Source organism: Amphiura filiformis, chromosome 9 (assembly GCF_039555335.1).
Source record: "Amphiura filiformis chromosome 9, Afil_fr2py, whole genome shotgun sequence".
Lineage (NCBI taxonomy): Eukaryota > Metazoa > Echinodermata > Ophiuroidea > Amphilepidida > Amphiuridae > Amphiura > Amphiura filiformis.
In genome coordinates, this window is record NC_092636.1 from 55,571,448 (window position 1) to 55,589,031 (window position 17,584).

General features: G+C 38.1%; 1 protein-coding gene across 1 annotated transcript in view; it reads left to right on the plus strand.

The window, feature by feature from the left end:
• Positions 1-17,584, plus strand: part of LOC140161194 (transcription initiation factor TFIID subunit 1-like) — a 173,453-nt gene that overhangs the window by 25,737 nt on the left and 130,132 nt on the right. Inside the window, 7 exon segments of the mRNA XM_072184643.1 lie at positions 4,139-4,329; positions 4,881-5,137; positions 7,116-7,246; positions 9,130-9,207; positions 10,273-10,422; positions 11,566-11,706; positions 14,737-14,912. Coding sequence (XP_072040744.1) covers positions 4,139-4,329; positions 4,881-5,137; positions 7,116-7,246; positions 9,130-9,207; positions 10,273-10,422; positions 11,566-11,706; positions 14,737-14,912 — 1,124 coding nt within the window.

Here is a 17,584-nt window from a genome sequence, read left to right on the forward strand (position 1 = left end):
ATAGTGCGAGGAAAGAAGCTGGTTCGGTGATAATCAGTACGGGAGTGTGGTATGTGGTAGCGAGTGTGTTTTCAGAGCGCGTTGGTGTGGTGAGGTTTTTGAATGTGACAAACTGACTGGGATCAACAGCAACATGGTCGTGATGAATTTTGTAGAACATTGAGAGTCTTGCATTCCGTCTTCTTTCTGCCAGAGTAGGCCATGATAGGGTTTTGAGCATTGCAGTTACGCTGTCGGTGCGACGATATTTGTTTAAAGTAAATCTTGCTGCACGTCGCTGGACCATCTCAAGTTTTTTGGTGAGATGATCAGTATGAGGGTCCCAGGCAGAGCAACTATACTCTAGTAGCGGACGGACTAGCGACTTGAAGGCTTGGGTTTTGACTTTGGGGTTATTGACATTCAAATTGCATGCGAAGGAAATTCAGGGTGTTATTTGCCTTAGCCACCACACGATCAACATGCTTATCCCAGCGGAGATCATGAGATACAGTAAGACCGAGGTATTTGATGTAGTTGACATGTTCTAAATTGATGACCATGCATGGTGAAGTTGTTCATAATAAGATTCTTCTTACGCGAGATGGTGATAACTTGACACTTGTCTGGATGGAACTGCATTTTCCACTTGTCTTCCCAAACCGTTAACTTATCAAGATCTGCCTGCAGAAGTTGGGCATCCTTGTCACTTTTGACAGCCATATAAATCATTGTGTCGTCAGCGAAGAGGCGAGTTGTTGATGTTAGCTGCTCCGCAATGTCATTGATGTAGTATAAAAACAGACACGGTCCCAAGACCGACCCTGGGGACTCCGGAGATAACAGGCACTCTGCTAGATGATACACCTTCGACCACGACTGATTGTGTAAGATCTCTGAGAAAGCTGGCAATCCAACTGTTGACACAACCATCAACGCCATACCATTTAAGCTTCTCCACAAGGCGGCGGTGACCAACTCTGTCAAAGGCTTTTGCGAAATCTAATGCACAGACGTCCGATTGATTACCTTCATGCATGTTGGTAACTATATCGTGGACAAATTCCAAAAGCTGAGTCTCACATGACCTGCGGTCCCTAAAACCATGTTGCAGTGCGTAAAAGATGTTGTTACGACTCGCATGGTTCATCAGGTTACTACAAATCACATGTTCCATTACTTTGGAGGCAATGCAAGTTAAACTGATTGGGCGATAGTTAGCTGGATCATACTTCTGACCCTTTTTGAAAATGGGCGACACGTTCGCATGTCTCCAGTCAGATGGCACGCTACCCTCGCTGAGAGATTTACGGAAAATTCTGGTTAGAGGATCCGCGATGATACTTGAAAGCTCTTTCAAGACTCTAGGGCTGACATTATCTGGTCCAGCTGCTTTACCAGGTTTGAGATTTTTTAACAGCTTCTCAACACCAGGAACCGTGATGTTAATGGACGGCATAGATGGGTAGCTCGAATTAGATGGAGTAAAATTAAAGTCTGACTCGGGTGTAAACACAGATTGAAACTGGCAGTTCAGAGTCTCAGCCTTCATCTTTGAATCGGTGATCAGCCTACCAGCCACTTTCAGCGGTGAAATGTTACTGAAGTCAGATTTTTTATGCTTGATAAATGTCCAGAATCTCTTCATGCTGCTGTAATCGCTGCGGTCCGAGTCTTATGGGTTACGATATCTTCAACGTACTGCCAGTAGGAACGCCGCAGATCTCTCTGCACCTCCTTCTTCAGTCTCAGAAACTTGTGCTCGTCTTTTATTTACCATACTTCTTGCTAGCTTTGAATGCTTTATCCCTTCTCCTAATCTTCCTCTTCAACTCGAGACTAATCCAAGGTTGTGAGTCCCTAGACTTGGTTCGTCTGTGAGGAATGTAAGATTGGATACCCTTGCTCAAATCATCGCGAAACAGTATCCACAGCTCTTCAGTAGATGAAGACAATTCAGCAGCCGAGATACGATCAGCTAACTTGGAAGCAAATCAGAGAAAGCCATCCCAGTCCGCTTTACTATATAAAGGAACATAGCGAGGAATTTGTTTCTTTCTTGTTGGATTAATATCAAAGTCAGTGTAGACCGCTTCATGGTCACTAATACCAGGTAAGACCTGAGTCCTATTAATCTGATGAGGACGGTTGGTCATAATCAAATCAAGTGTGTTGTCTCCACGGGTAGGTTCCTCAACCATCTGAGTGAGACCGTTGTCAGCTAAAATATCTGCAAAGATATAATGCAGATTCACATAAGGTGTTTTGGGTTTCAGAGTCTTATTTTTCCAATCCCAGCCAGGAAGGTTGAAGTCGCCGCCAACAAGTATGATGCTGCTACTGTGTTTTTGGTTGATCTTTTGCAGCACAGAATCAAGGTTCTCAAGGGTTGCAACATCGTCAAGCTTGGGCCGATAATAACCTCCAACAAAAAAGGACTTGCATCCAGTAATGTTAATTTTCACCCACACTGACTCAATGTCATCACACTCCAGTGATTCCTCTCGTGAGCTGATGTAATCACTATTCACTGCAACAATAACGCCACCGGCATGGGTTCTTCTGTCGCGGCGGTGCACAGTAAATTGAGAGTTGAAGAATTCTGAGTCTGCAATGCTGCTGTCAAACCATGTCTCAGTTGCAATTACAATGTCAGGCTTAGTGCTGTCCATAAGGTTGTAAAAAGGACCTTTCTTCCTACAAAGCGATTGGCAGTTCACATTAAGAACACGAAGGGGTCGATGCACAGCTGCAGGTTTAGGTTTAGGCTTAGATGGCGAGGAGGTGGCTTTGGGTTGCATGTTAAAGTCTTGCAAAGAGTCCAAACTCATGCTGCTAGAGTCAATATCTGCGAGGCAGCTATACCTGTTTTCAGACTGGAGGTCATGGAGGTCAAAGAGAGTAGTACTATAATTTGGTCCATCACAAACCAAACATGTCCATGAGACGTCGGATCCACCAAGGTAGTCGTATGTTGAATCACCTACTGCCTGGCAATCAATATGGTACCAGGTCTCACAGTCAACATGTTCACACATTAGTCCTTTCTGATCCCACGTAACTGGTTCTTTGCATGAACCACAGAAATACACAGTTTCTGTCATGTCTGGGGTTATGATACACGCGTCGGCACCTACGTCTGATTCGCCAGTCACAGACTGGTTAATGTTAGCTGGTGGCCCAGGGTTACACTCTATGTCACCTGACAAAAGGAGGCACGATAACAAAATAGAGCGGTTGATGTGATTGTTTAATCTTGATACAGACAGGTGGTTAACTTTGTCCAAAGCATAGTTTTTCAGGTTAAAGAAAGACTTCCAGGCAGGACTGATGCTGTATTGGATTATATTTGCACAACAAAACTGGGAATAATCAGATTCAGTACATGTGTTCAGTTTACATGAAATTTGGTGATGACATTCCATAATTTCAAATAGTTCATCAATATGCACCAAAGTAATTGTGTCAAAGCCCAAGAATCTCACCGGGAGCCATGTTGTTTTTGTATGAGAGTCTACATCTGCCACGCCCATCATGGAATGGCGAGGATGGGCAGATACCTTTTTGGCCAAGTATGATACAACAAACTCTCTGTTTGCATTTTTTCTCTCTTTCTCTCTCCCCACTCTCAACTCTGAATCAATGTATCTTTCCTTGCTCTTGCTCATCACACATTCTCCATTTTCTCAAACCCACACTTAATTACTAGTAGTTGCCTTTTTTCTGTCATTTTCTTTTGAATCACAAACATACACTTGCATACACATGTGGATGCACACTCTCTTCTGTTCTTGTTTCACTTGACATTATACAGTGTGTATCAAAATGATTGTTACCGATCAATACCCAGTGTGTAGGGATAAGAATGCCACATCAAAATGCAGTATAACATCCACCTTTCTTGTAGATTTATGTCATAAAAGGTCATTAAACAGTAAATTGTAATTTCAAGAGGATCTAATGTTGAATGTAGAAGAAGCAGCAGGTGATTGGTACCAATCATTACCAATCATTTTGATACAGCCTGACAAGAAGGCTGCATGGGTACCAATCATTTTGATACAGCCTGTATTGAAGTACATACAGTGTTTCCAATGTGACAAAGCTGATTATATATGTTATCTTGTCTTATTATTTTGTTTGATATTTTTCACTTTAGAAACCAGGAACAGAACCCAAGCCTCCCACTTATGAGCATGGAGAAACCAAATTTGTGCATACATCTCCATTTCTGGGTAACATTCTACCTGGTGAAAGTATGCAGGCACTGGAGAACAACTTGTACAGAGCACCAATCTACATGCATACAGTTCCTAAGACAGATTTCTTGATTATCAGAACAAGACACAAGTAAGTGACAGCAGATTGACATGTATTTCTTTTAACACTGAAATCAGTACAGTTATGGAATAAAGCCCAACACTTGCTCATAGCACTGTTATAATGTACTAACCCTCTCAACATGGGTATCGACTGCAGATAACAAATTCAGTTCAAATTATGATTTAAAACTCAAAAATTTCAGAATTGTACATTTTCATGACCATATTTGGAATCAGCATGTAAAATGCATTAGCACGAGTACAAACAAGCCTTGTATTGGTTCAGTGGTTCTTAGGATAACTCAAATACCTCAAAACTTGGCCTTTTATGTTGAAGCATATTGCTAGCATGCAGAGCATTAAGCAATTTAATATTTTATGGTCCTGAACCAAAATTTCTAAAAAAACTGGATATCTCATTTTGTACCATTCAAAGGGCTTTATCATTAAAGAGAAGCAAGCTATGAAATGAAAAATGAAATGAAATGTGAAGCAGTCTGTCTTGCTCTGCTGCTGGACTAAGTTTGAAGTAGGAAGGAATTATAACTGTTGTTGTTGTCATCTTTCCACAAAATCTAGATATTATATTAGAAGTGTGAGCCACATCTACACAGTCGGTCAAGAATGTCCTTTAATTGAAGTTCCTGGACCCAACTCTAAGAAAGCCAACAATCACATCCGAGACTTCTTGCAGGTGTTCATATACCGTCTGTTCTGGAAGAGTCAAGATCGTCCTAGGAGGATCAAGATGGAGGATATCAAGAAGGCATTTCCAACTCATTCTGAGAGCAGTATCAGAAAGAGATTGAAACTCTGTGCTGACTTCAAAAGAACAGGTGAGTAAGCACATTGGAACCACGAAACATCTTTACCCTTCAAGAATTCCATTTTGCTAATCAGACTTGTTGGCAGATAGTTTTGACATGGGATAATAACTATGTCACTGCCTTATTATTTCGGTGTGTGTGTATGAGCATTTTACTAATAAAAAGTTGTCATCTGTTGTAGTGTGTAACGTGACATGCATTTGGCCACATTCGTAGACATTTAGATAAAGGAAATGATGAAATGATGGTCCAAAGGAAATAGGAAATTCACTTCTTTAAGACATAGCTTAAACTTCTTCAGAGAATCAAAAACATTGCAACCAGACTTGTAACCTTCACTAAACCAGATGCTCATATTACAATAGCTTTGCACTGGTTACCTGTTTAGCAGATGATTGTGTTCAAGGTAGCTTTGTTTGTTTACAAGATCTTAAACATCTATGTTCCAGTGTATCTCTCTGATCCTGTAGACCCTTAGGTGCAGTTTAAATGAAACTATTCAAAAATCTAGGACTTTACAGCTTTTCAAAAAAAGTGTGTATACTTTTAACTTTTGCTTAGATCTGTTTTAAGATGATTTTATGCAAATCATAATTTACATGTAATATGTTTTCTAATATGTTTTGTGTGTTGTATCATGTCTACGGCCCCAAGGAAGAACAACTTTGTTGAGTTGGACCTCTGTGTGAAATAAAGCTTCCTCTCCTCTCCTCTCCTCTCCTCTCATCCTATCCTATCCTATCCTATCCTATCCTATTCTATTGAATCAAGAACCTTGTTGCCCATAGGTAATACTCTAACCACTTCATAATACCAAAAATACTGTTATTGGTTGGTATACAGATTGGTTCCATTTTTTCAAATGATATCAAAATCTTCATTTTGTTAGGAGGAAACTAAGATGTTTCTTTCGATATGACCCTTGTATTCAACATGCTCAAATTGCCAGTCAAAGTTATATCAGGTAAATTGATCACTTTTGTTTCACAGGACCATCTCTTTATATACTGCGACAAAACTACACATGGATGAAAACCTATGCAGATAATGAGGGTACATTCTATCATAAGCCATGTTGAAATCATGTGTTAAGATTTATTTTTGTTGATATAATAATGTGATATAAATTTATTATCAGATGATTTATTTATTTTCTTTCATATAGTTTTAATTTTGCTGTTTGTATTATGCTGCTAATATTCAATTTAATTGAATTTTGTAAGTTTAATTCTGTTATTAATCATTCAGTATTGAGAGGCTATTATTTTGTGATATCCTTATACACAGGTTGGTGGAGCGAGTTGGCTCAGTGGTTGCTCCCTCGCCTTGCACCACTGAGGTCCCGAGTTCAAGCCCCAGCCATTCCTAAGGGCTGTATGTGCACTTGGTTTATCCCGATCAATGCTCACTCTCACAGGTTTTTCACCAGTAGCAGCAAAACTACTTTGAATCCTCTGGAAAAATGTGCCATATAAATCCAAAATTGATTTTATTTATTTTACATGGTGTCCCAATAAAAATTACCGGATGAGTTCAAAAGAACATACTGAAATCATAGCCCACACATTGGTGCAAATGATGGAAATGTTAACTTTTGGTTACAACAACTTCCAGGTGGATTCTATCTGTGGCTGCATACAGCTATATTTTTCTACGCTTGCTCTGTACAAACGTTTTCAGCGTGTTCAGCTGTTTGATGGCTGTTTTTCTCCTTTTGTTTTGTTTGGTGACTCACATAACTGGGTTTTACAAAGCAGTGTTACAGTTTCTTCAAATACTTTGATGATTGAATTTTAATCATGCCTTCTTTGTTTATTAATACATGATTATGTTGAAATACTATATTTCATACAGCATTATTTTGTGGTATAAAACCCTTTGTTTCTATGTTTTTGTTGCTTTAGCCACAATGTTTTGCAAGCAGTTAATGAGATATATTTTTTTGAATAATTATTTAACTTTTGCTTAAAATATTTATCGTCATCAGGTATGGATTCTAATTGGTGGGTAATTAAACCTGATTTCCGTCTTCCAACTGAGGAAGAGATTCGTGCAATGGTATCACCTGAACAGTGTTGTGCCTACTACAGTATGTTGGCTGCTGAACAAAGATTAAAGGTGTGTAGAAGCCGAAGAGATTATGACAAGGATATTGGATTGTCATTATGGGGACTTAAAGTACCCCTTTGATTTTATGGTAAAGGCCCAAAATTGAATGATAAGTGTTACAAAAGTGTGTGCATGTAGTAAAGAGCAAGAATGAATGAAGAACAAATTACTATTGGGATGCTAAATGTAAGAAATATTTCTACAGAGATGTTATTTTTGGGACATTTTTCTTTTCTTGGTTAATTTCTGAACAACAAATTTAAAGCCTGCGAAAATATTTTTCAACCCGTAAGCTGCAATTGCGTATAGTCCATTTGGTTTCCTTGACAGAGTAACATCAGTACTCGGTTACTTTGCACGTGTACATATGTACTGTCTTTCATAAGCGGGTGTAAACATGTTAGTTCTTGTAGTCAACACACATGATTTAATGCTACAAGCTCTGGCGCACACACTGACTTCACTCTCTTGAGGAAGCCAGATGAACTATAGCAGTTTGAAACTGAAAACAAAAAACAAGGCAAAACTGTTTGGAACATTTAAAATTACAAAAAAATAATACTGCAAAGTATCCTGTTATGCCATATTCTTTAGTTTGGCTCTGGCAGCAGATATCTAGAGATTTGTGCAATATGCTTAGTAGATCAGGTTATATAATGACATTGGGTGTAAAATGCTGTGCCAAAATGAAAGAAGCAAAAGTTGATTGACTATACATGTATATAACAAATCCCACCCAGAACACAATTTGCCATTTCAAATTATACTTACCTTTTACCTTCATTGGAGTGAGTAATATCAGGGCCATGACACTCAACATTCACTCCAAAACTTCAGAACTAATCTAGTTGAAGCAATATATAATGAAAGACAGAGATAAAAAGATTTTATCGCATCTGATGTCACTGTCAATTACGATCCTTGATTGGTTTACACTGGTTAATAGCACGTATAAGGAAGGCCGATTTATCTGGTGCCGGTCCAAGAAAAGGAATAGCAGAAAATGGCGAAAAATTCCGTACTTTTACAAGGCAAAAAGCAATATTTCTAGGCATTGTTGACATGGTGTCTTAGCGAAAGAAAGTTTCCTACTATAAAGAGATTTTTGAGTGGTCAGGCTTTTGAGATGGTGTGTATGTTTGAAGGTGCAAAATTAACAATAATGTGCCCGCTTATACCGCCGCGTTCAGCAAGTCATCATCACGCGACACTTGTAAACAAACCGTGCTCGAGTTTGATTGACAGATGATGTCAGACGCGATAAAATCTTTTTATCTCTGTCTTTCATTAGTGTAGTCTTTGAAACCCAGGCTTTGACGATATGGAGGCAGCCATTACTGTTGCTATTTTTAATTTTTGACAAAAGTGTAACTGAGCATCATGTCAAATGCGTGAGCACACTTTGCAGAAGCTCTGATCTTATAATTTGGTTCATCCCACCTCAAGTTCATTAGTGACGTCAATGCTTTTTTGCGATTGCGCCGCAAGCGTGCCGACAAATGGCACCTGTACGCTTGATACACTCGGTGCGTTTATCTTTACGGTCGCGTTTCAATAGTGCGGCGAGCGAAATATGCACATGCATCATTACCGAACTTGAGGTGAACCAAATTATATTGACCGGCCAGCTGCCTAGTAACAACATTGCATAGCGTGATTGGTATGGGTTTTTTTTTTCGGAGTCATGCATAGTTTACAGCATCAAATGCTTGTGGACGCACTCTTTCCTCTCAAAGTGTCGTGTCCTATAATTGACCCATTTCCTTGCCAACGAGGAGAACACAGTGTTAAATAGGGTGGTAAAGTTTTACATTCTGAATTTAACATGCTGGTTATTTAGCTATTATATAGATAATGATTGTTTGTACTTGTATTTTTCTTCATTTATATAGGATGCTGGTTATGGTGAGAAGTCTTTCTTTGCCCCTGAAGATGATAATGAAGAAGATCTCCAAAAGATTGACGATGAGGTAAGCATTCCTCTAAACATGCAATTCTCACCCAATCAAGTCCAAAAGGGGCCTTTTTTTCAGATTTGGTTACAGCCAAGTTGAAACCAATTCTAGAGCTATTCAATGTAGGTTAAATAAGAAATAGGGTAATGCAGTATCCTTTACACCCAAATAATGTACCGAAGACAGGAAAACATAAATAATGGGTGAGGCATAAATGTTTTTACTGCAGAGGACACATCATTTGGGTGTTGAGCAAATCATGCCACTTTATTGGTCAATAACAAATGAAAGTGGCAAAGTTCTATGTAATGAGACAGATACTACATGGTTTATATCTGGGACATAAGGTAACTATTTCCCTCAAGGTACTGGCTACGAACCAGAGGGTTCGGGGTGACAGGCCCCTAGCCAGTACCTCCGGGGAAAATAGTTACCCTATGTCCCCGATATTAACCATGTAGTATCTATCTCATTACATTTCCCTTTAACTATGTAGTGTTTGTACACTGCTTCATCCTTTAATTTATTTTGATTCTATTATAATATGATCATGTGGAAAAATTAAGTTAGCTTGAAATTCCCTGGACAAGGAACTTACTGCTAATTGTCTCGTTGTAACCCGTACGAAACTTGGGGAGCTGATCCTGGTTGCGATGGTTATTTGTGGAATGTCTAGGGTGTGCGCTCTATAGCAGCAAAGTCCCTGATTTGTTGTTAAATGGTTTATGGAATGATGTGGGCCGTAGTGATCAGCGACAACCTGTAAAGTGTGCTGAGGCTTGTGGATCAACGTCTAGGCGTTGTGCCTGTGCGTAGCGCAGTATAAATCACTGCGCTTTTTTAAAAAACATTTTTTTATCACAAATATATTGCAATTTAAAGAATAAATGTCTCTTTTTTATCCAAATATTTTAAGTTGATTACAGCAAGGTAGAGCATGTAGGCGTATCTACAGCTGTAAGATTTAGGTTTATAACAAACACAAAAATACAGCCAAGAATGTGTTCATACAGACAAGAACAAGGAAATTGGTACTTATTTTTAGAAAATAACGACTTTTTTTTTGGGTGTTTTTTTCAGGTGAAAACAGCTCCATGGAATACCACGAGGGCCTTCATCTCAGCTATGAAAGGCAAATGCCTGTTGGCTGTATCAGGTGTAGCTGATCCAACAGGGTGTGGTGAAGGTTTCTCTTATGTTAAAGTACCTAATAAACCCACACAAACAAAGGTAGGCAATATCTGTTTTCATACATGTAGTAATTATTGTGCCGTGAATGTTTCTTTTAGATTTGACTGAATGATGTAAGTGACCAACAAGGTTGAGTGAAGGTATTTCTTTTTTTCCAAGGTTCTTGTAAACCCATTCAAACAAGGCATCAATCGTTACTTGATTTGACTGAATGATGTAAGTGACCAACAAGGTTGAGTGAAGGTATTTCTTTTTTCCAAGGTTCTTGTAAACCCATTCAAACAAGGCATCAATCGTTACTTGATTTGACTGAATGATGTAAGTGACCAACAAGGTTGAGTGAAGGTATTTCTTTTTTTCCAAGGTTCTTGTAAACCCATTCAAACAAGGCATCAATCGTTACTTGATTTGACTGAATGATGTAAGTGACCAACAAGGTTGAGTGAAGGTATTTCTTTTTTTCCAAGGTTCTTGTAAACCCATTCAAACAAGGCATCAATCGTTACTTGATTTGACTGAATGATGTAAGTGACCAACAAGGTTGAGTGAAGGTATTTCTTTTTTTCCAAGGTTCTTGTAAACCCATTCAAACAAGGCATCAATCGTTACTTGATTTGACTGAATGATGTAAGTGACCAACAAGGTTGAGTGAAGGTATTTCTTTTTTCCCAAGGTTCTTGTAAACCCATTCAAACAAGGCACCAATCGTCACTTGATTTGATATTAGAGACAATACCTGTGAAGTCTGTATGCACAAAACAAATCTGGTCTAACTATGGAGATTATTCTTACGGAGAAGGCACATTTTGGTATTACATACCTTACTGTATATTATAGTAGATCCTGTTAACGGCAGATACATGTAGCTTAATATTAGATGGGTGCAGTTTAATTTCTGGACTTGCTTGGAGCAAAAGAGGAGAAGAAAAAATTAAAGGGATCTCTCTCTAGGTGTAACCTCCATAGTTAGACCAGGTCTAAAATTAGACCTGGTCTAACTTGTTTTGTGCATACGGACCTAAGTGTCCAAATCTGCCTTTTTAACATGATATAGGATGGTATTTATCAAAATCTTTCATATTAGTACTGATATGCAGCAACATTAGAAATTAGAAACCTTTGTCATTTTAATGTGTTAATTTTAACATAGGAAATTATTTTGTTTTTATGTGATCTGTTCAGGCACAACAGGAGAAACAAGAAGAAGCTAACACACCAGGAAGAGAGAAGAAAACAGTCACAGGAACGGACGCTGATTTAAGAAGACTCAACTTAAAACAGGCCAAACAATTGCTGCGCAAATTTGGCATCTCAGAGGAGGATGTAAGTACATGAATGTATAATGGGCTATTCCAGTTGAAACCCATAGTATGGGCCATCGCCCGCTATGGAAGACATGACATTAATCTTCCACATTAGGGTGTGAATTTCAAATGGGGTTACCTGAATGGGTGACTCCATTTGAAATCTACATGGGAGATTAAGGGCATGTCTTCTATAGGAGGTGTATGGGGTCGACTGGAATGACCCAATGGTGCATAGCTGTATGAGTCATGTTTTTATTTAAACACATCAGTGTCTCACAAGAAACAGATTGCATGAGGTTGTGTGTCTTGAGCATGTTACATTTTGCCAAAGTCGACTCAAAACAAATGATGATATCTCTGTCAAGCAAGAAGTTATTGTCATGCTTGTGGTCTCATTTTATTGCTAAATAAAATGCACTTTCTCAACCCTGTAAAAAGAAATACTTGAACTTTTTTAATACTGACACTGTGCTTCATAGAATTCAGAATGGGCAGGGTGGCGGTGGTGGAGAATGTGGTGGTGGGAGATGTGGTACACACAAACTCTATGGGATTGGTATTTTTAGTGCATAATCTGCTTCTGTAAAGGCTGTAAATTGGATTTGGACTCTATTTAGCATCTAAACGACTCACAGCCTTACAGCTAAACAATTCTACTAATTGTTTTTAATCATTTATGATTGGTTTAGTGTAGTAAATACAAACTTTTCCATACAAAACTACCCGTTGTCATATTAAACACTGTAGTAAGTAATGCAGATGTCTTCAAAATCTGAAAGTTACTGTAAAATTTTAATTACTTTTCCTATCATATTCAAAGTATAGATTTTCTGAAGGGAAATTTGACGAGGAATCTAAATATGGACATATTTTTTCTGTATGGGTTAGGGGGAAAATGTTTAGGTTCAAAATATGTTGAATTGTAAAAAAATCTAACATACTTTGGGACACCCTATATTCGAGATTACCAAACAGCTGTGATTTTGGTTTCTTCCAAGTCAGTTGGCTCTCCATTTCCTCTAACCAAATGAATGTTGTTTACTTCCAGTTTATTACTGTAAGTTGGTAATAAGCAATGCATTGAGTGACCCATTTTTATCAAAATCTTTTTATTCCACCCTGTATAACTTGCAGGTCACCCTGTATAATGAGTTGAAATGTATATATTGGAATTGCTGATGCCTTCAGCTTTCCAAAAATGTATACTTTTGCTATTTTAGGGTTGATGATTGTCGAGATAATTCAATTAGAAACCCGGTTGGTGTAAAAATTCATAATATTTGTCATGTAACGCTAAGGGTGGCGAGTTCATGACACACGGCCATGAACTTTTGAAAAGGCCCAATATTTCTCTAATCGTGAGTTGCAAATTGTAAATCAAAGATTGGAACAGGCCCAGTGTAATGTTTTTCAGTTAATTTCAATTTTATCCGCTCATTTCTTTATTCCGTCTCTCTCTCTCTCTTTTGCACTCTCAATGATTATTACAAGTACTCTTTTTGAAGTTTTTGCCTTTATTAATCAAGTCTGTAACATCAAAAATACAACTATTGGTCCAAAAGGGACACTTACTCAACAAAAAAACAGTAAATATCAAACAAAAAATTGGTTACAGAAAAAAATCCCTGTTCTACGAGCAGACAGACCTTTCAGGTAGTGTCGGTTGTTCAGTCATTTGTTGTTGTTACCAAATGACTCTGTAAATAAATTGCAATTTTTTCACATGTATTTTTTTTTTCAGTCAAAATAAATGTACTTTTTGCCCCAAACAGCTGATTTTATGCATAAAGGCTGGTAACGCTGGTTTTCATGCATGCAACAAATGTTTTTAAAAATCCCAAATAGAAAATCTGCATCAGGTGGGCCTGTAGAACAGGGTATTTTTTTGTCGCCTTATGGGTAACTGTAGAATTACATAATATTAAGTTTCAAACTATACATTTTGAAAGGTTACATGATAACATAACAGTAAAGTAAAAAGTAACAATATTACCTTTATTATAAGAAAACTGTAACAATTAACTACAATGTACGGTAAAGAAAGCTGTCTTTAGAAATAAGAATACATATTTTTCATCCATAGGAGAAGTGAGCAGCTATGTGTAGGATGGGTAGATGTGGGGCATAATAAAAGTCAGACATAAAGAAACTAGTTTGCGTCTGATGCATAAAAGGAAGTTTTATTCATCCGGCGGTACTTTTACAAGGCAAAAAGCAACTTTTCTAGCCATTGTTCACATGGTGAGAGACCTGGCTTTTGAGATGGTTTGAAAGTGCAAAACGAACTAAAGGGCACGCTGTTTTTCCACTGTGTCCAGAAATTTGAATCATCACAACAGATTGTAAATAAACCTTTTTTGCGTTTTATTGACAGGTGACATCAGACTAGAAGAGTAGTTTCTTTATCTTTGTTTCTTATTATAGTTGTATTGGAATAGAACTTTTCTTTAATCCCGGAATCCTTTGTAATCAATGTAAACACTGTTACTGCGCTCATTGACAGACACAGTGAAGATCATATGTGACGTGTCATGTCAAAAACAGACACTTTTGGGCAGGTTATCAATTTTGAGGTTTTTACATATCTTAAATATAGAGATTCTTTGCTCCACAACGCTGTTTTCCCCAATGAAATCAGACATTCCTAATTGAAGATATTGAATTCGTAAGTTATGGTATTATAAAATTGGAAATTGAGATATCGGCCTTTAAAAATATTATTGACAATGTTAAGAGTAGGAATTATCTTCAAAAATGTCTCAAAAAATACCAGATGCCAGTAATATTCCAGTCTGAAACTATCAGACAATATTTTAAACATTAATAATATCACAAATTCACAACAAACCCAAATTGTGAAAAAATCACCCTGGACAGATTTTTGGCTATTTCTCCATTTACGATCCTGCCCAAGTGTCTGCTTTTGACATGACACGTCACATATTATGATATGTGCATCGGTGTCATGTACTTACGGTTACTTTTGCAAAGGATTCTGGGATTTACAGAAATGGCCATTTATAATTTTTATTTTTACCATTTTCAGATTAAAAAGTTATCAAGATGGGAAGTGATAGATGTAGTTAGAACATACTCTACTCAGCAGGCAAAGATGGGAGAGACAGATACTGCTAAATTTGCTCGTGGTAATCGTTTTGGAATCGCTGAACACCAGGAGAGATACAAGGATGAATGCCAGAGAATATTTGACCTTCAAAACAAGTATGTATTTAATATAATTATATGTTATGCTAAATATGTCTTCTATGTTGTGAGTGCTTATTTGTATGTATTGCGTGCCACCGCCATTTAGGAGCACTGTTCTAGATTTGTATATTTTACATATTTAGAGAATATAGGTATTGTTTTTAACCGCTGTCGTGCATCTATTGTCTCATATAACACGGGTGACATTGAAGCGTAGCCGAGTTGTTTTACGCCTAAAATAACGATGTCCCCCGTGTTATATGAGACGATAGATGCACCATAGCGAAAATAATGAATTCACGATCATAAGAGCCAACTTGGGTACGCACAGTTATTTGCATCGAGCGTACTACGCAAATACCGGCGCTTACGGTGCAAACACAGCTTCTGTGAATTGACCAATCACACGGTCGTTGCTAGGCAAGGTCAAGGTTCGGTCATGCAGGTCGAGCAATCGTGTTATTCTATGAAAAGTATGCTGACGCAAAAGGTACATCCTCTCATGATCGAGAATTTGTTGATTTGACTATAAAAACAATACCTTTATTCTCATTCTTAAACACTCAATTCAAATAAAATAATATCATACAAAGTATACCAAATTTTAATCAAATTCAATCCTACATATTACAAGGAATTACCTAGGGCTTAGAATTGATCAGTCCCGTCAGTGGCGTAACTTTGGTTCAGGGTGCCCGGGGGCGAAAGTAGATCGGGTGCCCCTAACCAATGGTGTGCATGGTGCAAAGCCCCCCCACCCGGACAAAAAATGAAAGAGAAAAGTGCTCTTCCGACAAAAATTGAAAGAGAAAAAAATCGGGAACGCAAAGGAAAAAAAAAGGGACAAGAAGCCCGTTTTCCACCAAAATTCATCCCGATCATGGGCCAAAATAGTGCAAAATACAAAGATTTGCATGGCTGCTCACAAGCACAATTATACTTTGATCAGCTCGTAATAGGCAGGACTTGTTAGGCTTTTACCACTACGCCAAAAGTAGACCCACGTTAAGAGAGCCATTATTTGACCTGTCCGGCCTATATTTTGTGTGTTAAAGAAAGTAGACGAAAGTATAGGACTTGCATTAGTAATTTGTGATGCTTCTGGAGAGGTGTGACAAAACAATTCTCAAAGTAAAATATTTTGATATTAATCCGCGATGTTATAAGGCCCGTCGATTAGGAGCTGATCAAAGTATAAGCCCTTTCCACCCAGATCATGGGCCCAAATAGCGTAAAATACAAACATTTTGCTCGCTAAGCCCGCACATTGTCTCAATAAAGCCTTTTTGGGAAGATCAAAGACTTAAATGTACATACTCTCTAAGAAAACTGGTATATGTATAATTCCCTCTGAAAATCCCGGGTCAAAATTATGCAAGCGCAAAATTGCTTTCGTTTTTTGCCCTCAAATATTACCCCCGACCAAGAAAGCTTGCTATGCCCTTGATTGAAAGCCATACCTACCGAATAACTTTTTAAAAAAATAGTGTTTCCGATCAAATTAATTTCATCTTTCAATGAACTTCATGTTAACAAAAAATGTTTTCATCTTCTCCAATGGCTTTACTTTTCAAGATTTATCACTAGCTGCAGTGACGTAGCTAGAGGTTGTGGCGCCCGGGAGCGTTATTTCTTTCTGCAACCATAATGGGCCGCAATGCGATAACACATAGTACATACATGTAATTATAGGCCTATGAGGCTAGATATAACACGAGTTTATTACCATTATTATTTCCTCTTACTTAATAAAATAAAAGAAATCGATAGAATTAAAATTCTACAACGGTTTAACTGGGGTTCGAACCCACAACCTATGTATCCATAGTCTAACGCCTACACGACTGTGCTATGATTCATTTTGCCAGAAAGGTGTTTGTTTATGATACTTATTGATTACGGAATAAACTGCATACACACAATATACTATTACTAGTATATTAGTACTAATAAATACGAATATAATCATAACCCTAACCCTAATCCCTAACCCTAAACCTAAACCCTAACCCTAACCCTAACCCTAACCCTAACCCTAAGACCCTTACCCTAAGACCCTAACCCTGACAATAATGAACCTTGCCTCGGCCTATGCGGTTAGTGATATATTGCGGCCCATTATGGTTGCATAAAGAAATTAAGCCGCCCGGGAGCAAGAGTACAAAATATCCCTTCTTCCTAAAACAATTATGTAGCCGCTGAAATGTCAGGCTTAAATACCACTAATTTGGTATAATCAAGTTGAATTTCGGTCTTTCAAATGACAAGTTATAGTGCACTTTTATAGCGCAGGGTTGCCGCTAAAATTTTGTGTTGAGGGGGGCACCCAAATGAAGATTAAATGAAGGTAAAGGTGTCCACTTCGTTCCTATAACAAAGTATTATCGTGTCGAAATGCATGTGTATCCAGGCCTGGCCAGGGTGCCCTTAGCCGGGTGCCGGGCGCGCCCCAGAGCCCATAGGAGTTACGCCACTGAGTCCCGTTGTTGACATGCACCTCCGATTGGTTCAAATAGCATGTACGAGTATCGCATCGACGCACACACGCTGAGCTGTGTTATATCCTGTCATATCACACGGCTAAGAACCAATAAGGCCAAAAAAACAATGTTTGTTGTCAAAAAAGTCAAATGTGAAATGTGTTTTTTTTTAATCCATGTCTTCAAATGACGAAAATACCTTTTTTG